This window comes from Hyaena hyaena, unplaced genomic scaffold (genome assembly GCF_003009895.1).
Source record: "Hyaena hyaena isolate Hyena2069 unplaced genomic scaffold, ASM300989v1 scaffold_1262, whole genome shotgun sequence".
Classification (NCBI taxonomy): domain Eukaryota; kingdom Metazoa; phylum Chordata; class Mammalia; order Carnivora; family Hyaenidae; genus Hyaena; species Hyaena hyaena.
The window spans coordinates 82,231-107,029 of record NW_024081896.1 but is presented as its reverse complement, the minus strand read 5'-3'; the positions used below and the strand labels follow the sequence as shown (position 1 = coordinate 107,029).

At 33.8% G+C, this 24,799-nt stretch overlaps 1 protein-coding gene across 1 annotated transcript in view; it reads left to right on the top strand.

The window, feature by feature from the left end:
- TRDN (triadin) overlaps positions 1-24,799 on the top strand; it is a 307,272-nt gene that overhangs the window by 212,234 nt on the left and 70,239 nt on the right. The window contains exons 21-22 of the mRNA XM_039223086.1: positions 4,360-4,404; positions 13,426-13,473. Of these exons, the coding sequence (XP_039079017.1) occupies positions 4,360-4,404; positions 13,426-13,473 (93 nt within the window). The remainder of the gene's footprint in view (positions 1-4,359; positions 4,405-13,425; positions 13,474-24,799) is intronic.

The window sequence follows — 24,799 nt, the reverse complement described above, 5'->3', positions numbered from 1 at the left end:
AGACAGAGAGAAACAGAGCATGGGTGGGGGAGGGGCAGAGAGAGAGGGAGACACAGAATCCGAAACAGGCTTCAGGTTCTGACCTGTCAACACAGAGCCCAATATGGGGCTCGAACCCACTAACTACGAGATCATGACCTGATCCCAAGTCGGATGCTTAACCCAGGAACCACAAGATCATGACCTAAGCCGAAGTCTAATGCTTAACCAACTGAGCCACTCAGGTGCCCCTCTAAAAGCCTCTTTATTTGACTATTTTAACACTGCAACTCAACATGATGTTTTGAAAGAAACAAATCACAAGAATTAAACAATATAAATCAATATTTATATAATTATCTCACTAAACAATATAGTTCAATCTATACAAAGTGGTCTTATCTTTGTTTAGAGATAAGTACATGTAATAAACAGCTGTAATAATAAATAAGAAAATGATTAATATAAAATTTAGGACAATAATAATTCTGAGATGAAGGGAAAAGTGTGAGGTAGTGGAAAGAGAAAGAGGTTTCAAAGGCCTTGGTGATATTTTATTTCTTAAGCTTGCAGGGTTTTACAAAGGTGTACATTTTTATTACCATTCATTAAAATGTGCACATATGTTATATGCCTTTGTGCTTTTAATTTATATAACATTTTTCATAATTAGGTTAAAAATAAAAGAGTGAGATGATAGAATTGGTGACACTCACTGTCGCAGCTCCCTGGAGGCTGTGATGGACCACAGAGAGAGAAGGCCGGGGTGGGAGATATATAGCAGTGAAGGATGTGGTTGTCTGCAGTTACAAAGAGTGACATATTATGTTTCTGAGCTGATGTGAAAGTATCACTGAAGTGGAAAACTGATGAGGTAGCAGATAGAAGAAATATTTGCAAGAAAAAAGGCCTTGGCTTGGCAAAAGAAGATGGGAGGCAAGATGAACTGGTATTCAATAGAGGCAGAGACCCATCATCCTTTGGGATTGAAAGGAAAACAAATGGTGCAGTTATGTGCTGGTGAGGTGGTGAAAACAGGAGGTAGTGTAGTCTGCTTTTATTTTCTCCATGAATTTCTCAACAGCAGCTCGCCTCTACACTGCAGGATATTGGGAATTTGAGGAGGGGAGAGAATGCTTGAGGCAGCTGTCTACAATGAGAAATCAATTTCCCTGGGTCTGTGCTGGTATTGCTGGTCAGTACTGAGCACTCCTCTTAACTACTGAAATGAGACAACTCAAGTGAGACCTGTGACAGGAGGAAGACCTTCCTCTGGTTTGGATGGCTGCTCAGGTGGCAGGCATAAAGTAGTTTTATGTTTTGGGGGTGTCATGGCCTGAATTGTGTCTCCCCAAAAGGATATACAAAAGTCCTAAGTCGGTACCTATGAATGCGATTAGAATTAGAATGAGGTCATACTTATTGGATTAGAGTGAACCCTGATTCCAGTGACTGGTGCCTTTAGAAGGAGAGGGAGATTTGGAGACACACAAATTCAAACAGAGGGAAGAGAATCATATGAATAGAAAAGGAGAAATTGGGGTGAGGCAGCTATAAACCAGTAAATTCCAAGGATTGCCAACAACCACCAGAAGCTAGGGAGAGGCAAGGAAGGATTCTTTCCATGAGAGTTCTGAGATAGTTTCAGAATACAGCTCTGACAACACCTGAATTTTAGACTTCTTGCCTCAAGAACTGTGAAAGAATACATTTCTGATGTTTTTAATAACCCAACAGTTTAAAAGCAACCTGGGAAACTACTACAACTGATAACTATAAATGCAGATCACTAAGTGAATAATTTAACCATGGCTCATTTAAATATTGATTGGTTAGCCTAAAAGTGAGGACATGAACAGGAGCAGTGAGAAAGGGGTAAGATCAAAAGAATGAAAGTATTGATAGAGTCAGATACTATTTGGAAAATGTTCTTTTTTAAATTTTTAATGTTTATTTTTGAGGAAGAGAGAGAGAGAAAGAGAGAGAGATAACAGGGGAAGGGCAGAGAGAAGGAGACACAGAATCTGAAGCAGTCCCCAGTCTCTGAACTGTTGGTTCATGGACTGTGAAATCATGTTCTGTGCTGAAGTCAGATGCTTAACTGACTGAGCCAACCAGTTGACCCTATTTGGAAAAGATTCTTTAGTAAATGAGCTATACAATTAAGAATGGTGCCAGAGAATAGGATTTGGAGGATCAAACTTTTGTAAAGGAAAAGTCCAAGAATATTTTGGTAGATGGCAGTGATCAGAGAAGTTGATCTAGTTTTTAGAAATGAAGAGGTCGAGGAAATGAGAGATAAAGCCAGCATATGAACTGTGTGTGTGAGACTCCCAATCCTGGTTAAATATTAGAATATCTTGGGAAACTTACAAATATATGAATACCCATGTGTCTTTTCAGACTCATTAACCCAGAATGTCAAAGATTTCAAAACTCTGTAGTTCACTCTAGACCTACTACATCTGGTTCTCATAGACTTATAATAGTCCCCCCCCCAACTTATTCTAATGCTCAACCATGATTGAGAGTGGTTCTTAATGAAATATCACAGTAGTACAGGAAAGGATGACAACTATGTGCAAAAATACTCAACGAGGGATGGTACAAAAGTATATGGTCAATTAATGACTATAAAAGGGAGGATAAAGCCAGGCATGTCTTGATAGTGTACCCTTCAAAGGAAATAGAATTTAGAGGGAGCAAGGAGATAATAACCATTGAGAAATAATAAGTAAAGAGAATATACCTCACTTCAAGACACTTTGGTATGTAGGGATTGGGAAAGCAGACATTCCCCATTTTAGAAGCCTGCTTGCAGGGTTGCAGAGTCTTTAGGGAGCTAGGGGGTGGTTAAAAGAAAAAGCAAAGCTTATGTTCTGAATAGAGGCTGAAGATACCAGTGCATGTACTGTAGTGGAGAGTTGGAAGGACTTTGGTAAGGGTCTGTTTTTTAGGGAAAATGTGAACTCTCTTTTCTGCTGGAAGCCTAGACACATGGTGGTAACTGAGGTAAACATGATGAGGATCACAGAAGAATTTGTCTTGATGTTCTCTTAGGGGAAATTTGGTAATCAGTTTCCAAACTATGGTCTGGACCAAAGGCATAGGCATCACCTGGAAAATGATTAGAAATGTAAGTTCTCTATTGTTTCTCTGCCTTTTGTCTAAGATCAAGTGTAGAAATGTAAATTCTCAGGACATGCCTTAGACTCATTGAATCAAACCATCTGGGCTCAGTGTGTGTGTTTTAACAGCCCATGGGGTGGGTCTGATGCATGCTGAAATTTGAGAACCACTGGTGTGGTCTGGAAGGTATATAACAGCCAGGGGTCTGCGTACCCCAGGAGCTCAGGGTGTTAAGACAACCTGGAAGAGAATAGTTACATGACTTCTTGCCTAGGCTCAAATTGTAAAACTTGTGGTATCTACCAAATAATACAGCAGAATTAAAGCCTGAACTTGGTGTGGAGGCCTCTTCTGACATCTGATCTTTCTTATAGCCCAAGGTCTATGGCATAAGGAGGGAGGGTAAGGGGGCATGAAGAGTCCTGTTGTGTGGTTATTCCTAGAGCTCAGCCACTGAGTGTATATGAGTGAGGAAGATACATTCATATACTAATGAGAATAAAATTAAACATGAAAATACAGATGGCCAAGGAGAACAGCATCAAAAAATAAGCAGTTAATAAAATGAGTAAATAAAGATTTGTAAATATTCACCAGTTCATTGTTATTTTTGTTATTTTCCTATGGACTAGAGAAAACTCTTTCAATTAGCTTTGATTTGAGGTCCAAAATTTTGTGCTAGGACCAGCATTTCGAATTATGACTTCAAGGCAGTTCTCTTATATTCCACAGCAGATATTCAGAGAAACTACAAGAGGCCACTTTGGCATTAAAAAATTTTCTCTCTCCAAGCAATATTCAAATGGAATTTTCTATAATAATACAGCTAGTCTTTTATAATATAAAGCTAATTGATTGAGGTCAAATACTGCTTGCCATCCCCATAATTAAAGGCTAAGCAAAGAAGTTCTCTTCCAAACAACTCATACATCATTGTAGATTTGAATATAAACTAATTAGTATTCCAGCCCATTTTGTGAAATAAGCCACCTTGCTTTATGGCCACTACTTACATAGGCATTAAAATTTAATACCGCAAAGCAGTATATGGGAGAGATAAGAGAGTTCATTGCTTTAAAAATATGTAAGTACTTTATAGAGTGGCTCTTCTCTGCTGCTTGCTTTGCTCTCAGGCGCCACATATATTTTCTCTTTTGGGCACTTTTAGTCTTGTTTCACTTATAATACCATAAGATATCGACCTGGCATTCCTGATATCCATTTCTCATTCTTTAATATCTGAATTTGCAGAAACTGAACGAGCCAAAGAGGCTGGTGCTGCCTCAACTAAAAAAGGTAAATGCAGCTTGAAGAAAAAGAGGTCATGGTTATAGCTTATTTCTGCTAAGGTTCCTAACTTAATGTATTGTTCAGTGCTTATAGGAGAGATCTATTTATTGATTTTACTATTTCATTGATACAGAAACAAACCCATTTGCACAAGATTTATGGTATCCATGTTAACAAGGCTTTGTCTTCAGTGTTCTAATACCAATGGTTTCACTTCTTTAATGTCATTAACTGGAATGAGTAATTATAGTCCGTTTGCAAGTTAGTTTTTGAAAAATTGAAGAAATGCTGCTATTCAAGCTCAACAGGATCCCAATCATCTGGAGAGCATTCAAATTCAATATACTGCCTTAGGAAAACAGGGCTTGAACAAATGAAAATTGGACAAGTAGGGGTAACATGGACAATGTTCCCTTTGTGCTTTCATAATATTAAATTAGAAAATGTGCTCCTTGAAATTCTCACTTGGGAATATTTATCTTTAAAAAATATTGGGAAGTTAGGATTTTAAGTTTTCAACGTTATTTCTCTTGTCATATCTAATCAGAGGCCTACACATATGAATATCAATGCCTTTTAGGAGACATTTCAATAATACTTTTAAAAACATTAATATACATTAAAAGTAATCATCCTGATGAAAAGTGTTACATATTCCCTATGCAAAATAGGTTGGAACAATTATAAAATTTGTGATTCTCTTTTACAAATAGACAGAAATTAAATCAGCTAATATATCCATTGTTTTCAGAAGTATCTCAAGAGACAATTAAACAACTTTATACTTAACATACACTCACACGCACACACACACACAAACCTACACACATACCATTTCATACATATTTCACTAAAACAACATAATATTTTTCTCCTAAAAAATTCTCTATTGCCCATGCTTTATAAAGAGAATATGTATAACACATATCCAAATTCTCAATACCAAGCAATTTATGTATGTATATATGAATATAAATGAATACATGGATATAAATTAATACAGTATAAAAATGTATATTAGTTTAAAAATTATAATATAAATTACTATATTTCATTAGTAATTAATGTATAACTTAGTATACATACAAATGTCTAAGGTTAGACAAAAATCAGATAAAGAATACTTAAAGAAAAAAATAGAAATTTTTGTAAGGTAATAATTAGAAGCTAGAATTGCTGAAATTAATGGATGTCCTCTCTTAAATACAGTTCTATTTATTATTCTAAATCTACCATGCATAGGAATAAAATGTGTTTCCTAATTATATCTTTTTCTAATAATGTAAGTCATTTTTGATGAGTGATTGTAGTATCTTTAGCTCAGTAGCAACGTGCCCTAAGTGATAGTGTCATAAATCATCAAAGTCCACATTAAGGTATCTCATTCTTTTGTGGTGTCTTATTTTCAAATCAGTGTTCCTTATTGGCATTAAGTGGAATGTAGGTAAAACTTGGTTGTTTTCAGAAAGTATAATGCCATGGTATCATGAAAAGGCTAAAGGTCTACTGATTCAGAAAAAAGTGATTAATCTAGGGAAGGATACAAGTGTACATGGGCCCACTAAGTGAATATGAAGCCAGGATATGATATGTGCTAAAAGCAAGAACAAAAGTGAGGCAAAGTTGTGGTTCAAAATTGGTAGCCAAGAGTGAGGCCAGTGGGGTGTCCATGTAGTAGTGTTTGGGTTTCACATATTGAACCTTTGGAAATTTCTCATTATGAAAGGCCGTCAGAGAGAGAGTTAAGAAGGAAAGACTTGGGGCACCTGGGTGGCTCAGTCAGAAGTGTCCGACTTCAGCTCAGTTCATGATTTCAGAGTTGATGGGTTTGAGCTCCACGTCAGGCTCTGTGCTGAGTCTTCTTCAGAATCTGTGTCTCCCACTTTCTCTACCCTTCCTCCTCTCATGCTCTGTCTCTCCAAAACAAATTAAAATGTTTTTAAAAATAATAAAATATTTTAAAAAAGAAGTAAAGAATCAACTACTTGGGGGCTAAGCCCTGCACAGACTTTCAATCACTTGGAGCCTGGATATTTAGGATAGAAATACAAGCACACATAAATCAAACTGTAGTGAGCAAAGATACTGAATTGGGACTGAAATATCACTTAGTGAACTCACTGGGATCTTCAACCAAGAATGGTCTCTGAGTTTATAGTAGGGTCAAACATTTCAGTTGGGGTTAAGTAGAGCTGGTGGCTAGACTTAGAGTGAAATGAAAAAAAGAGGATTAATCTTTTTATGAAAATAACTATTGGCACCAATTACTTTGCTTCTAGTTAATCTTAGGTCTCATACCTTAATTCTTAACTTAAATATGATTCTGCATATTGGGTTTGCCTACAAGCACAGAACAGAAACAAGCGATCCTCCCAAAACTGTCATAAATAAATGGAAATTCAGGTAGCATGTTACCAATTTAACAAGTTACAAGAAAAAGTCAAAAGATACTTCATTCATTTGTCAAGTAGTTTTTCTGGCCCCTACACCCTCACTGACAATCAGCCCCACATAACAATAGATACTGCCTCATCATGGACTTAGCCCTTAATTTCCATAACACTTAGTATATTTTACAAGATATTCAATTTCTAGTCTTTTCAAAAATAAGTAGAATAAGAAAATTATGCAGGGATATTTTTGTTTTCAAAACATTGAAAATTGTTCTTCTACATTGAGATTTGAACTAGGAACTATGTATGTAATGTTAGGTGGAAATTAAATTTTGCAATTGTAAATTTTCAGTTAAAAAAGTTCAATATTTTAAATTAATTGCAATGAGCCAATTTATAGATCTAGTATGAATTCTTTGATATTAAGCCTACTTTTAGTCATATTTTCTTTGGAATATATATATTTAGTCATCAATATATCATCTTATTAATTTAAATTTGTTTTTCAACATTCAAGTCATTTTATTTTCATTTGACACATATTTATGGTTCACGTGCTATATACAAAATTGAGGGGAAATGTAGATGTTAATCTTATTATTGAGCAATTTAACATACTGAAAAGTAGCAATTTAAGTTGTTTAGACTTCAATTTTTGCTATCACCTAAGAGCTTTCTATGCAATTATAGCTCCCGGTTGAAAGCCAACAGGGTAAAGAAATGAATACGGATAGATTTCCATAGGAGTTTAAAAAATTATTTGTACCTGGGGAAAAGCAAAGATTTACTACATATGGTGACTTTAGAATTAGGTCTTAAATAACAGATAGAATTTTGTTGTGTAATCATTAGTTAGAAGTATACATTGGGTACAGGTAACAGAGCAAGCCAAAGTGGAATGGCATATGAGGAATGGCAAGAGTCTCACAAACATGGCATAAATACATACAGCCTGGGATAATTATGCTGTAAAGGGGATTGATTTTAAAATTGACTCTATTCCATGAGCAACATGGAGTTAATGAAAATTTTAAGTTTAGGAATGTTAATTCAGACATTTGCTTTAGGAGGAAGCAGGGTAGGAAGGACCCAATAATGTAGGTGATATGTATTCGGACATGATATTAATTATGAGATTGCAAAGGAAGAATATTAATAGAATTTGACAACCTACCAGCTTTGGGAGGGAAAAAAGGAAATGATTTAATGACATTAAGTTTTCAGACTGGGTGCAGAATATTGTTGATATTCTTATACAAATTAAGAAGGAAGTGAGAAGTAGTTTGAGGAGGAAAGGCAAGATAGACTATTAAAGTTGGTAGCACATGCAAGTGACTTCCCATAGGTGGTTCTGAATGTAAAACTAGAACTTCAGACAATGACAAGATTGCAGCTGTAGAGGTGGATGTCCTCTACATGAGGTAAATGGTGGAAACAGTAAGAGTCCAGGAGCTTGTCACGAAGAGATGGACTGGAGGAAGAACCAGGACTGTCGTGGAGTGTGAAGGTACATTTACATTTGAAGGAAGGAGTGCAAGGAAAGTCAAAGAAAACAAATACAAAAACAGAAAAATGTGACTAGAAAGATGAGGTTAAAGAAAAATAGATGTAATTATGTATAATATCATAGTCACCGCAGGAAAATAAACCATTTTAGTGACAAGGTGGAGGTCGCCAAGTCATTGCCAAGCAGATAATTAATAATGATACTTTAAATAATAGAATTTTGGGGGGACCTGGGTGGTTGTCATTTGAGCATCTGACTCCTGAATTCAGCTCAGATCTCATGATCAAGCCCTGGGTTGGACTCCATCCTGAGAATAGAGCCTGCCTAAGATTCTCTGTCTCTCCCTCTCTCTGTCTCTCTCTCTCTCCTCTCACCCACTCATGCATGCTCTTTCTTTTAAATAAAAATAATAAAATAGAATAAAATAAGTGGATTTTCAGGGGAATGGCACACTTGAAAGCTAAAGAAGGACAAATTGAGGGAAGAGGTAGTAAAACATACAGGCAATTATGCTGAAGAAAATGGCTTAGAATAAAAAGAGAAAGCATCTCCAGTTTTGTCCTCCTTAATCCATCATCCATGCATTATTGTGGTATCATCATCTTTCCCATTATTGATTTTGTTCCTCATTTTGGAAATAGTATTCTCAATTTCAAAACTCCTTTTTCTTGATTACTATTTCTCTCTCTGCCATTTTGTCTCCTCCACATTTTATCCAGTCTTCTGGATACTGGAATGCTAGCACCCCTTCTCAGCTCTCACAAGGATAAGGCTTCTGCCTCTACTGTGCCACTCATGTTATGGATAATGCTGATGATTTTATCATTGATAAACCAAAAGAGGATTCAGTACTCACATAATAGATTTCTCAGTTTTACTTAGCATTTTGTCTCTTCTCTAAGCTTCTTTTTTTTTTTTTTTTTGTCTCCTGGTTCCTACCATATCCTCTGACTTTTATTTCTGACTTGTGTTTTTATTTTCTTTGCTGACCCTTCAATTAATTATTGGTGTAGCCAGATTCCGTTATTAATCGCCTGAATTTTTCATTTTATACTGTCTCTTTGTGAGATATGTCCACTTTCAAGGTTGAAATTCTGCCTTATATCTTGAAGATTCCCTGTTGTATGTTGCCACTTCAGGACTTCTCTGTGAAAAGGATTTTTCCTTAAAATTTCAAACTTGTGTGTTCAAATGTCCGATAACCACCTTCAAATATAACCTGTTTTAAACTAAATTCCTCATTTCCCCTTCCCAACTTGCTTTTTACTACTATTGGTGAAAATACAATCCCCCTTCACTTCACTGGATAACAGGGGTATGATTTTTTTTTATCTTTCTTTACTTCACCTGATTATTTAAAGAATCTCCAAGTGCTGCTGATTTTATCTCCTAAATATTTCTTGGATATATTTCCTCCTATTCATAACTGTGACTTCCATCTTACTTTAAGCCTTCACTATCTTTTGCTTGAACCACAGTAATGAACTCACTACTGCCCTCAGGCTCTTTATTTTTATTTCACTAATATTCATCTGACCAGAATTTCCCCACAGTCATAGTAAGTTATTAAAGTCACAAAACTGAATAAGCCATTCAATTTAAAACTCTATTTTTCCAAGTTGTCCATGAAATAAAGTCCAACCTTGTTAATATGACCCAAGTCCCCTGAGACCTCACTCCTCTATCCCTTCTCAACTTCTATTCAGGGATGCCCTGCTTTGAGTGTTACAACAAATACCATATTGCTCATAGTTCCAAATTCAGGAATATGATATAAAATTCAAGAAAATGGTAGAAGGAAAGGATGGTTTTGTGAATATATTGATCAGTTAGTATCATCTGATAATTGATAAGAAGCTTCCCTCTCGTATCTCTCCACCATAACATATACCCAAGGAGCCTTATATCCAAGATGTAAGACTTTTTATTCCACAATTAATGACTTATTCCATTGTTTCAGTCAGTGACATCTCTAAGCAGTACCTTTAAAATCTAATCAATCCTTGGGCAGATAATATTGCATTCTTATTCCCTTGAAAATAATAGTTTATCATGTTAAGACTGTAGGTCTGTATCCCTGATGTAATGTATAAATGTCATGTGGAAATCTTTCAAACTATAAATACTTTCCTACCACTCTTCACTTTTACCAGGATTCTAACATACCCCATCTCCAAGTAAACTTCATTGACCATGTACAAGCCCTTACTGTTAATGGGAACACATCAGGGCTTTATGGGTGATTAAGGTCAAGAAAGGAGAAATTAAGTTACACTGGAAAAGTAGGTCCCTGAACAAAATTAAGGGAAGAATAATGAAGTAAAAGCCTGGAGCTACAGAAAACTAACTTCTGCATCTCAGGACTAGTTTAGCTCAGGACTATCCCTAGTCCAGGCATTACTTTCTAAAAGTGTTAGTTGCTTTGTTTCCTTTCTATTAGTTGGGCCCTCTGAAGAAGTGTAATATAAATCTACTTTCTCCCCCTAAAGTAAACCCTTCCAAATGTAGAGCAAAGAGAATTTCTCTCAGCACCAAAGGAGATTTCAGGTGCCCTGTAGCATAGAAAGGGAAATTGATTGAGGTCTTCTTTTGATTCCAGGAAGTTAGAAAATCCACTTACTTAGATGAACTATTTATTTCTAAAGTTTACTCTCCATAGGATTAGGCTTGTTGAATTTTACATCAGAAGTAGAAATGAAAGGATCATTATTTCATGCAAAATGTGTTATTTTCTGTACTGATAATCAATATTTTCAGTGACCTTTTCTAAGTAAAAAAAAAAACAAAAACAAAAAACAGTGCTCTAAATGGGACTATCCTCCTTTATTTAATATGAATGTAGAACCCATCATTGAAAGACCACTTGGTCTTTTTGTGTAAATCACAAACTGTTTACTTAAAGACATTTGCTTTTCAGAGGATTAAAATAAAAGAAGCTGAAAACTACATATTTGCTATAAAATTTTTAAAATGAGTCTTCTGAACAAAATAATTATGAATAAGACTATATACCCATGGACTTTATTATAATTACAAATTATCAGTGTTTCATTTCCACTAATGTACTACACATTTTACTAGCTCTTTAATGTAAAGTATGCATAGTAAATTCTGACTCTAGTTTGGAATTTAAGGCCTTCTATAATTGGCCCTATCTTCTATTTTTTCATTATTCCATATCTACTTTGGGGAACCCTCTGCTTCAGCTAACTTTGTTCACTTTCCTCTATGCATACCTAAGGCTTTTATGCTTCTCTGTCTTTCTTCACATCTTATTGGCTATACCTAAAATCATTCCTATTCCTGAAAAACCACTAATACTAAACCTTACCCATTTTCCTTCCCAACCCAGAACATTTCTTATTAAGACATATCATTTGTCAATTAGTACATTTAACCACTAAGCAAAGATATATTAATTACTTGTTATGCTAGAAACAATGCTAGATACTATAATAAATGTAAGCAATACATTTCTAAATATCCCATGTATCAAATAAAAAAATTACAGTAAAATTTGGAAATATGTTGATCTAATGTATGATGGAAGCATTACAGTGAAACATGGGATGCAGCTAAACAGTGTTAGAGTAAAACTTACACACTCTAAAAATATTCATTAGAAAAGTAGAAAATCTGAAAATCAAATATCCAGAGAGCCAATAATTTTTAATACAGAAAACTAAACCCAAAAATAGCTGAAGGAAGAAAAACAAAAAATTTAATAATAAAAGCTAATGAAGTAGTAAATTAAGTTGTACAAATAGGGAAAGCAAAACAGTAAAAGTTAGATTTTCCATAAAACCTAATAGAACTGATAGACTCTTATGAAAACTTATTTAGAAAAAAAGAGAAAGCACCAAACATCAATATCAGAAAATTAAAAGCAGGCATCATTATAGATCCTACAGAAAATTAAAAATAAGAACATTTTCCAATAAATGGATTCATATTTTGAATTCATAATTATAATTCTTTCCCAAAGAAATTTCTAGCCAGATAGCTTCACTGGTGAATTCTTTCAAGCATTTAAGGAAAAATTAACACTAATCTTACACTGAATCTTCCAGGAATCAAAAAAGAAAAAATATTCACTTATTATATAGAGCTAGAATAACCTATGATGCTAAAACCTAACATAGGTTTTGAAAAGAACATGTCCAGTTACACCATAGACATTTTTGATTGCTTTGATTATTTCCTCAGAATATTATTTGATATATTTTTATATACTGTATTTGATTAAGCCGAAAACTAAATCTTTGGCTTAACTGGATTCCAGCTAAATAGTTGGATGCTTTGGCAAGAACACTTCAGAGAGTATTATTATTTATACACATCGCACTACATATTATTAAGAAGTCAGAATGTCTGGATGTCCCATTATGAGTGGTTCTAAGTTTCCTCAGTGGTTTTGTTGGTGACAACCACAGTGCTTCATTACAAAGTTGAATTCCCCCCCCCCCTTGTAGCTCTGTGAAGTGATACTTGAGTATGATGGCAATATTCAGTCCTTCCCCTCCACTCCTCTTCATCAAACGGCTGCTAGTATCGTCTGAAGACCCTTACTTGAATCAATGATTTCAGTGGGGTATACTGATTTTGAATGAATAATATCTACTGTTTTCACGTATAAATAGGTAAATAGTGAGTACTCCACTGCGAGATGACTTTATTTAATATTTAAATGAATCTCAAGCATGACTACACTGTCCTTTCAGTTGATTAAGCTAAGTTAAGCTTGAATTTAAAGCAGCATCTAGTTGACATTTTCAAGACACTGAATGACTCCAGCAATAACCTGGATTGTAAATTGATTAATCATAGTCCTGTCAAGTAGAATTCCTTGTAGAGCTTGTTTATCAAAGTAGAGTATAAAAGGAGAAAATAGAAAAGGGTGTGGAAAAACTAGTCAGAAGGTAAGAAGTTATTTTTTTTCTCTAATTTTTTAACATTCAGTTTAAAATAGGTTTCAGTTGGTTTACAGAGAAATGAGAAGCTGAAAAAGCTTTAAAATAGCTTGTTTAGAAGAAAGAGTTGGCAACGAATGAGTTACAAAATGCTTCTCTGAGCAGAAGCAGCATTTCCATCTGGAACTTTTATTTAAACCTTATCTCTGCCTTGCAGCTGTACCTGGAAAGAAGGAAGAGAAAACAACCAAGACAGTGGAGCAAGGTAAAAAAAAATGAAGGAGGTTGACATTATCTTCTTTAGAGAGACAACAACATGAGGAGGAAAGCACTGGATTCAGACAGGAGGAAGACAATAACTGTTCTATCTATTGCTCGCTATCACTGTCCTTGCACGCTTTTCTGTTCCAGGAAGGATGTGAGGCAGCAATCTGGATTTTTGTTCTTTTGTATAACTAACTTTGAGTATAAATTCAGAGCAAGAAAACTCCACAGACTTCTTAATTAAATCAGGTAAAATGCTGAAGATGATTGGAAATAAGTCAGTGATCTGGGGTAACTGGTAGACAAATTTTTCTGATTGATTTGTGCTTTTACTACCTGACCGATCATAGTTTAAAGAATAAAGATGGCACAATTCTATTGATGCAAAAACAACATCTAATGCTCAAAAAATAGTATGTAGCACTTAAAGGGGGAAAAGCACCAAAAGTAAATTATTTGACTTTATATTGTGACTTCAGCAACTGATTCTCCCAAGAAGTCTAAAATTTTAATATTAAAAATCATAATGTTATAAGTAATGCATTTTATTTATGCAGCTATATAGTATATATATCACTCCAGAATTTGCCTGAGAAAAATGCAAGAGTAAAGTAGAGTGAAAACATTTAAAGTGATGTTGGGCTTTCTGTTAGAGCTTAGCGTGCTAATAATTTTAATTATGGTTCCCCCACTCTTTGGCTTTTCATCTATTATAATATTTATTAGTCATTGTAATAAAACAGAGCTAGCAATAATTTTGTCAGGGATGAAGTCAAAATAATTTTTCCTCTGAAATTTTGGAGTAATTAAATTCTTATTATCAAAAATTTATATTTTTGATATAAATATATCAAGAAAATTCTTCAATTTCTCACATTTTAGAGAAGTACATTAAAGTTAAGGATTCAACTAAGTTAAATGAAGGGTCAAACATTTATTTCCTTGGGCTTTTCAAAATAAAATTGGATTACCATTACACTGAAAAACTTTTCAGATTAATTTTGGCTTCTAGGGACTTCTGGAAATTTAAAAATTCAACAGAATGTTTCTATCAACTTCATTTGATGTGGATATTTCTGTCTCTGACATATAAAATAGAGGAATGGCACTACATTCAGTTTTAATTTGTTCATTTAGGCAAGGAAGGCCCTGATCCTAAATTTCTTCTGGGGGGTAGAAAAAAAGGAATGACTTATATTTGACCTGCCTATTGAACAAGATGTGGAGCTCAAATGAGAAAACATGGGAAAGGGTATGAAAAATGATAAATTCCTAGATAATTGCATAGTCCTTACATGAGCATATTTCCTTATCAAGTCAACTTTACTACAGGTGAGATAAACTATCAAACCACATCGATTTTACTCAGTTTCATAATTTTTTTTCTTCTAGCATAAAGGTGTTCATTGTTCATCTTTGGCATTTGTAGCTTTGGTTTTATAGCCAAAGCATATTAAGAGAAGATAGACTAGAATGCAAAATGCCCAACACTAATACTTGTACCTAAAAAATAAGTGATTTAAAAACAGATTGTTTATTTCGTCTTACCTGCATGTTGGTGTCAGTTTCATTAATTCTATAGTGTTTCCTAAAGTAGGTAGGAGACTATAAACGGTTCTTAGAGATGTGAACTTACTTCTTCAGATAATTTCATAATTCATTATTTTATGAAAAATGCCTTTTATCATATAAAATCTTAAGCTCTTAGCTTGTAAAAAAATGAGGTTCTTTCAATGGCTCTTTTTATATTGACTCAGTATATCATTTCAATTTAAATATTGTAAAGCAAAAGCCTCATATATTTCAACTATAAATACCTTAAAAATAGAGTATTTGGATAAATTTCATATTTTTGAGATGATATGTCTATGACTAATAATTGGTATGAAAAATACATTTTGTGATTTAAAAAATCAGAAGTTTATGTGAAATTAAGTAAATGATATTCTACATATTTCATGAGTATTCTAAAATTTATTCATAAGATGAGGCTTTAAATCTATTGTGTACTTCTCTTACTTATGCAGTTTTTAGTTATCTTTAGAAGTATAAGTAATCTAAGACTAATTTATAATGCATTGAAGTATGATTAAATAGTTTTTGAAGTTGTTTTTATTCATTTAAGTTTGTACTCGTGAACTTGTATTAGGGGAAAATATAATTTTCAAAATTTTTACTAGATTTAAAATACACTTGGCGATAAGTATAAAATTGTGTATATTCAACCTCTGTACTTAGTCTGAATTATAACTGTACTTAGGAAACATTGATTAAGCAAAACTTTATATTATGAGAAGTTCATAGAGTGAAAGGTGGAATGAATTGTATTTTAAAATAATTTAGTAAACTAGACCTCATATCACATAAGAAGTAGAAATTTAGTTAATCTAACTTCTGCAAAAGTCCAAAACTGTAACTCTATTTTATCTCTAACTCATGATGAATCATGCATTTTTTAGTTATTCTCTTTGTGAAGACCTTAAATTGGCTAAACTGGAATTTTGAGTATTAAGAAACAATTTATGAATAGTTTCTCTACCTTAAAGGTGCACACTTTTGCGCAGGTGTACACACACATACACCACCACCACCACCATCACCACCACCACCACCATTAACTATTTCTCCTTGTTTAGAAAGCAGTTATATAAATGCATCAAGAGATACAAATGTTTAACACAATAAATGTTGCTACCCTTATAGAGAAACCTAAGGAATGCCAAAGATAAAACCTTAGGACATTTCCCAAGTGCTTTGTGCCACCATATGAGGATACATCTTTAGATACTCTATATTACATCTAGAGAGAGTACATCATGTTTCATTAAGCTTAATTTATTCATTCGTTGATTTTCTTACAGATTCGTTAATTTCTTACAGTTAGTATACATTTTCCTCCTTGGTATTCACTTTCAAACATGACCTGCTTCCTAAATTCCATTTACATTTCTCTTTTTCAAACTTGCTTTCTTTCAGAAGAAAATCCTTAATAATATCTGTTTGCTACTAGACATATAAGCAAAACAGTCACTGCAAAGAAGAATCCAGTGGCTTGCCACTTCCTGGGGCAGGGAAGAACATCAATCAACACAACTCACTTAAAAAAAAAGACAATTAACTTTAAAGATCTGGACTCTAGATTGGAGCTGCAGCATCTCTCTATTTTTACTTGTCTTCCTTCAGGTGACTTAAATCCAATAGTGAAAAGGTAAAGGAAATAGTAATAAATTAAATCATTTGCAAATCATCTTTCCTTTTCTTTCATTCACATGTATGCATGATTTCACTTAAGGTCTTCTTTAAGAGTCTGTTCTGGAAGCCTGTAGCAGAGCTGGCATACAGTATATATTCAGTGATACCTGTGGGTTGAATGAAAACAGAGGGATTGTTGAAGAAAAGACTATTAGGTGATCCAGATTTCAAGGAACACGGCCTCTAAATACTGTGCAATTAAAAGAATATTTTATTTCATCAAAATATGATTTGCAATAGTGAAGTTTGCCATATTTCAGAAACCAGGACATAAGTGATTAAATTCTTCAGTTGTAAAGTGAAACTAGAAGAAAAAAATTAAGTATGCATTATTCATTAAGGACATCATATTGTTATGATCTTTGCCGATGGTGTTCTTACATAAAAAAAATTGCATGTGGTGAACAGTTATCATATGGATAAACATATTGAAAAATTAAATTGTAGTAATTGCAACTATTGTAAATTTCTTAAAAAAACTTGAAAGACATATTTAAACAGTTGCCCAATTAAGCAAAAATTGAGTCTAAGTATGAAACATTGCTTTCATTGCTTTTCTTAGTTTTACTACTGTGGAATTGAATTAGATGATCTCTTACTGCTTCCAAGTGGAAATTTTTTCTATTAAACAAAGTTTTTAAGCAGTGTTTCCTTATATCAGAATATAGAGGCTATTCCTTCTTTAGAGGAAGGCTAGTCTAGAAGGATTTCCAGTTCTAAGACTTTGAAATTCAAATGCTAAGGAGAAACACACTATAAACTTGAATACTTATAGATATTTCAGTATCCTAAAATTAAACTGAAAGTTTCACTACAGAAATATTAAGTATAATTTTCCATCCTCTTAACAATTAAAAATCACTTCAAAATCACTAAATAGAAACATGACAGAAAAATATGCACAGAAAAAGATTAAATAGAATTTAAGTGCCTTTTAAGCACAAGAATAAATCTGAACACAATTAGTAATCATTTTATTCAGGATAAAACTGGGGCATGTGGTTCATAAATGTATCCAATGCAGTTCAATTCCTATGATAAAAAATTCCATCTTGCCTTAAATTAAGAAATGTTTCTAAACTCACAAACAAGCTAATTTATGTTCTCCTGAAGAGTTTCTGCCTTTCTTTGCCTTTGATTCTATTTTGTAAACAATGGTGTCCTACATAATTGTATTAGTGTTTTAAGTTGTCATAACAGCAGGTGAAACCCCAATGCTATTATATACTTTGTGTTTTTGTCATATCTCTTCTCACCTTTTCAGATTATTCTATTCTTTGTATGTGCACTGGTCTACCTAGAATATGTGATGTGTACTTATTATAGATTTATCCCGTATTTTGAAGTGAATGTTAACAAGAGTAATGATTTTCTGACAGAAAATTATTTATTTAAATCATTAATGTTTATATTTTATGATATGTTAACATTATTTTTAAAAGATCAATTTTATATTTAAGATCAATGGAGTAAAATTGAAAGTTTAGTTAATACAAGCTGTATTTAAGTATTTGCTTACTATGTGATTATGAAATAACCTATTTGCACATGTGGACTAAGTCATGCTGTTGACCCTCAATAAATGTTAAATGATAACAATTCTATTGATTCCTGTGAATTCCAAACTTTTTGACAACAGTCTGTGCTTTGATTGTTTAATATTTATTGAGCGCCCACAACAGACTAGGCGCTGGGGAATGGGAGTGAGGAGCATGAAGTGGGCTTCAGAGAGAAGATGGTTTATGTGTGGAGCCTACACAGCATGTGAAAATAAGTGTACTCTGCATATTTATACTTTCAAGAGAACCGTTATCAATTCTCTACTGTCTTACTTGCTCACAGCACATTTCACTTCTTTTTTTAAAATATTTGTTTATTTTTGAGAGAGAGAGAGAGAGTGTGTGAGCAGGAGATGGGCAGAGAGAGGGAGAAAAAGAATCTCAAGCATGCTCTGCGCTGTCAGCACAGACCCCTGTGTAGGGCTTGACCCCATCAACTGTGACATGACTGGAGCCAAAACCAAGAGTCTGACGCTTAACCAGCTGAGCCACCCAGGCAGCCCTACATTTGACTTCTTACTCTTATTTAATACTTTTAGAAGGTTCTTAGAATTCTTTTATCTTAAGTATAGGAAATTCCTTTTAATAAGCAGACAGGTCTAAATCCTACCTATCACAACAGAACATTTATTCAGGAGAAATTTGTATTGTTACATTGATCTCCATCAGGGTGCCGCATTCTGCCATGCAACATTTCGTTCATGTGATTCACACATGCATTAGCAGGAATGCCGTTCAGCGCCAATGAGAATTTCAGCTCAATAAAGGAGAAATGTGTGCAATGCTGTTGACAAGATTTGGAGGTGATGTTATGAGACACATTGTGCTGTACCTCTCTCTCAAAGTTAAAGATTCTTTGTTATTAATGATCCATTTTCTCTACTAACCTAATGTGTGACTTGATCACTTTTATTTTATGGAGGATACGCTAAAGGCAAGTACAGGTCACACAGGGAAATCATTGTAATGCCCAAATTTCTGTTTCCGTGCAGATATTCTGCCTTTCAATTATCATGAAAATGAATCATTCCTCTGTCTATCCGGACTCTGTGTCCATTTTTTTTTAGAGATTCTGGGCATTTTATGGAGAAGCACACTAACACTTAAAGACTGTCCTAAGAACCTCCCCTTATAATTCATACTGGGGTCACCAAACTTAACACCAAGTAACCTTATTAACTACAGGTCAGAGATACTGGTACAGAGATGGACTGAATTACTGGAAATTATCAGAACAGACAACATAACCAAGAGCAATGTGTCATTCCTACTTGGCCTGCATTTTACTCCTATCATGATTTATCAAAGTAGTTTCTTAACAGAAATATTACCATCTTTTAGATTCTTTTTTTTTTTTTCTAGGAGAGAGAGAGAGAGACAGCGTGAGCAGGGGAGGGTCAGAGAGAGAGGGAGTCACAGACTGAAACAGGTTCCAGGCTCTGAGCTGGCAGTCAGCACAGAGCCCGAAGCGGTGTTGGAACCTACGAACCGAGAGATCATGACCTAAGCGAAAGTCGGACGCTTAACTGACTAAGCCACCCAGGCGCCCCTCCATCTTTTAGATTCTTAAAAGCAACACATTTTTTACATCAAATGTGTGCTCTTATTACACTTATAATTCTCAAACCTTGTCTTGATTTAACTTCAAACAAAGCTTCATGTAAAAATAATAGAATGCAATTTTTAACCATTTCTTAAAGCCCAGTCAAATCTAATTGTAAATATGAAGAAAGTTGTCATATGATCTGTGAATTTAATGGTAATGAACTTCAGATTTCTTTTACCAATACTTAATATAATTTCATAATTTTAAAGCAGTAAAAATATGCATTCTTAATATTATGTTGATAGTTCTTTAAGTCATCCTTAAATCTGTAATATGTCATTTTTATTTTCCTCATAGTGAAATTATCTTACAAATCTTGTTTTTCCTCATATACAATTTCAATAACCATCACCCAGATTTGGCATGTAAAACATTTTTAAATTATTTAACATAAATACTTGAAGTTTAAAATTTTGTTCGCAAATGAGAAAAATCAACTTTGTTTCTTTGATACCCTAGGATAGATTATGTAAAGGAATGTGGAAATGCATAGTAGTATTTACCATACAACACATCGAGAAAATTCCTCCTTACAAACTCAAGAATATCAAGCTGCTAATTATGTCTTAATTTTCTATTAATATTTCCTTCCACTCTTGTTATTATCCTGAAGCCATATATAAATTAGATCTTTTTTCCCTTAGAAATCTTTAGTAAAAAGTAGATTATAAGTTATGTGGCGAAGTTTAGTGGTTAGAACAAGGGTTGTTTCCTGAGATTTTTTTTTTCTTTTTATTGGCCTTTTCTTTCATTTATAAATCAATTTTCTATTAAAGACCTGTTTAGGAAAAAAACATTGGCATACACTACTTTGAATAAAATTGTGTAAAAACTAACATCCTGTTAAGCTCCACTCTCTAAAAGTCAAATTGCAAAAATCATATGACATCATTAGGCCCACATAAAAATGCATTGTTACTTTCTTCTTGTTGTAAACAAAATTATTCATTTTAGGTGAAATAATTTTCAAGAATGAATGTGAAAATTTTATCAACAGTCTACATAAAATTTATGTGTCTTATTGATTATTACTCCCCCGATTTTTTATTGAATGATGATATAGTATAAACTGATAAAAGTAATTCTTTAAAAATGTAACAAATTAATTCAGATCTTCAGAATTAAAAATCACAAAATATAAGTTAAGAAAATTTTTCAATACTATAACTTGCAAAGTTTGGTTTTATTTTATTTGATTCTGATACTAGAATAAAAAAATACTAGTCAGATGACCCATAAAAAATATTTATATTGTCCTTAAAAGTCTTGATAATAAAAGTCATGGTGAACACTTCTTAACTTAAGGTTAGCACTTATATTGTGGTCCTTGAGGAAGAAAAAAAAAACTGATGAAAGCCAACAGTCATTAAAAATGTTAACCTGCTTGAACAGTAGAGTACAGAGCTATCTCAAACATATATGTAAAGTAAATAGCTTAGTCTACCTTTCCTGTAATTTATTCTGTGACATTAGGCTAGTTACCTGCTTTATCTAGCCTATATTTCTAGGCCAAGATTATTTCACTAAGCAATCTCTAGAAGAACTTCCAGTCATAATATTGTCTAATTCTCATTTGTAAAAACTGCCTCCTGTGCCTGAGATATTTCCACTTTTCCCTAAATGCTGAAGAATAGATTTATTTTTCTGACTGCAAGTACAATCTCTACAAAGTATATGCAAGAAAGTCATATTCAGATTCTAAAATGATAATGTTTAAAAATGTTATATAAATCTACTAAAAAGAATTATGTTATTTGAAGTATTTACTCTGTTTACATTTCAAAATATACACTTAAATCGTACTTAAAAATAAAAAAAAATACATCTCTGGAGCAAAGCATGCTATTGGATACTTAATTTATGGACATAAGATTCTCTATATAGGATTTAACCATAAGTGTTAGTAACAATGGCACCCAAGATGTAGAAATCATGCTCTTGAAACGCACACACAGAAGAAACTATAAAAAGTGAAACAGAAGATATTGTCCCCTGGAGACAGGAGAATGTGAAGAACACAACTGTGGGTGGTTTCAGTTTTGTCATTATTTCCAAACAAACTGACAGTGACTTCTTATGTATTGGTAGTTTAATATGTATACTATTCTTTTATGAGCAAAACTTTATTAATTACATTGACACGATGCCAGAAAGAATGCTTGGATTTAGCATCTTTAAAGACTTTTCATCACTGGAAGCCTATCGATGTGAATTCTTTAATAGGATACTGTAGATCCCTTCCCCACCAATTCTCGGTGTGACTTTCAAGCTTTTTCTCACTTCTTCTTCCCTACTTTGTATATCCAGAGATTCAGCCACATGAACTTTCACCTTCCATGGTTAGCTGATATCGGAGATATCTTTCAAATTCTTCTTTGATGACAAACTTTTTATCCAGTTTCAGAATCCACTACAAATGGCAGTGCTTCTGTGAAATCTTTCCTCATTCCATCAGGTAGAGATTATTAATTCATATACTATGGGCCCAGTGCCCTGTATATGTGTCTCGTCATCCGTCTTGATGCATTTTAGCATGAACTGAACTAAGTGCAACCATTTGTGTTTTTCCAGCTCCCAACACAAAAGAGGCACTGAATAAATGTTTACCAAGTAGATTGAATTAATCTTTTTAAAATACAAAAATGTATCCTCCTTTTGAGTGAAGTCCCAACTGAAGGAACCTAAATGGACAAGGGTCCTTATTTCATAGGGGGATCACTTTGTCACACTGACAAGCACTGTATAAAGTATAGTTTCTAGTTTGTTGAAATGACATTAGCTTTTGTTTTACCTCACTTAAATCTCTTTTGAGAGTCTTGAACCTCAATTTTCTCTTTCATGTGCATATACATCTCTAAGCTAAAAGTAATGTTAGACTAGAGATCTCTAAAAAATATATCATGGAAATCTAAAGTATAAACAAATCAAATCAAACAGTGAATAAAAAAAATTACACCATGACCAAGTGGGATTTATTCCAGTATGCAAACCTGGTTCAACATTCGAAAAATCAATTAATATAATTCATCACATCAACAAGCTAAAGAAGAAACCCATGATCTATTAATTCAATAGGTACAGAAAATCATTTGACAAAATCTAAAATCCATTAATGATAAAAAAAAAAATCCTCTCAGCAAACTAGAAATACAGCAGAACTTCCTTAACTTGATACAGAACATCTACTGAAAACCCACAGCTAACATCAGTATTAACTATGAATGGCTAGAGGCTTTCCCACCAAGATAAGAAAAATGGCAAGGATATCACCTCTCATCACATCTATTCAACATTGTATTAGAAATACTAGCTAATTTCCTTTTGTTGTCTGATGGCTGATGCTAGGACTTCCAGCACTATGTTAAACAACAGTGGTGAGAGTGGACATCCCTGTCGTGTTCCTGATCTGCCCATGTGTAGCAACATGGATGGACCTTGAGGGTGTTATGCTGAGTGAAATAAGTCAGGCAGAGAAGGACAAATATCATATGTTTGCATGTATAGGATGATTAGGAGGAACTTTACGGAGGAACAATGGGGAGAAGAAGGGGGGAAATGGTGGGGGAAAGGGAGAGAGGCACACCATGAGAGACACTGAATGCTGACAAAAACTGAGGACTGATGGATGTGGGGGGGAGGGGGGGCTGGGCATGGAGGAGGACACTTGTGGGGATGAGCACTGAGTGTTATGTGGAAACTAATTTGACAATAAACTATTAAAAAAAAAAGAAATAACAGTTAATGAAATAAAACAAGAAAAGGAAATAAAACTTTACTAAATGGGAAGGAGAAAATAAAACTCTTTGTTAACATATGATATGATTGTCTGTATGAAAAAATCCCAAAGAATCAAGAAAAGCTTCCTGGAACTAATCAACAATTATAGCAAGGTCTCAGGATACAAGATTAATACAAAAGTAAATTGCTGTTTTATATTCCAGCAAAATTAGAGTGAATACAATTAAAAATGCAACACCATTTATATTAGCAACAACAAAGAAAACATTTAGATATAAATCTAATAAAATACTTGTAAGATTTACATGAGGGGAACTACAAAACTTAAATGAAAAAATAAAAGAAACAAATACTTGAGAGTTACTTCATGGTAACGGGTAGGCAGACTCAAAATTGCTAAGATGTCAGTTCTTCCCAAACTGATCTATACATTCAATGCAATCATATAAAAATCACACTAGATATTGACAAACTGATCAACAAGCTGATTTTACAGTGTATATGGAAAAGGAAAAAACCCAAAGTGGCTAAGACAATAGAATTAAAAAGTTGGAGAACTGACACTACTATCTCAACTATAACTATAATGCTATAATAAACAACACAGCATGGTGTTGCTGAAATAATAGACAAATAGATGAATGGAAGAGAATAGAGAGCCCAGCAATAAACCCATGAAAATACAGTCAACTGATGTTTGACAAAAAGGCAAAACCAGTTCAATGGAGAAAATATAGCCTTCTCAACAAGTTGTGTGGGAAAAGTCAGCCATCCACAAGCAGAAGGAGACGGAGGAGAGGAGGGGTGGAGGAGAACCGGAAGAAAAAGAATGATGAAGAAGAGAAGGAGGAGAAGGGGAAGGGGAAGCCGAAAGGGAAGGAGAAGGGGAAGGGGAAAGAAAAGAGGCCAGAGAAGAGGAAGAAGGAGAAAAAGAAGCAGAACCAGGAACAGCTAGACACAGACTCTACAACCTTCTCAAAAAATCATCTCAAAGTGGATCAGAGACCTAAGTGTAAAATTATAAAGCTCCTAGAAGATAACATAAGAAAATCTAGGTGGCTTTGGGTTTTGGCAACGACTTTTTAGGTACAACATTAAAGGCAATAATCATGAATGAAAAATTCATAAGTTGGACTTCATCAAAATTAAATCTTCTGAACAGATACTTTGCC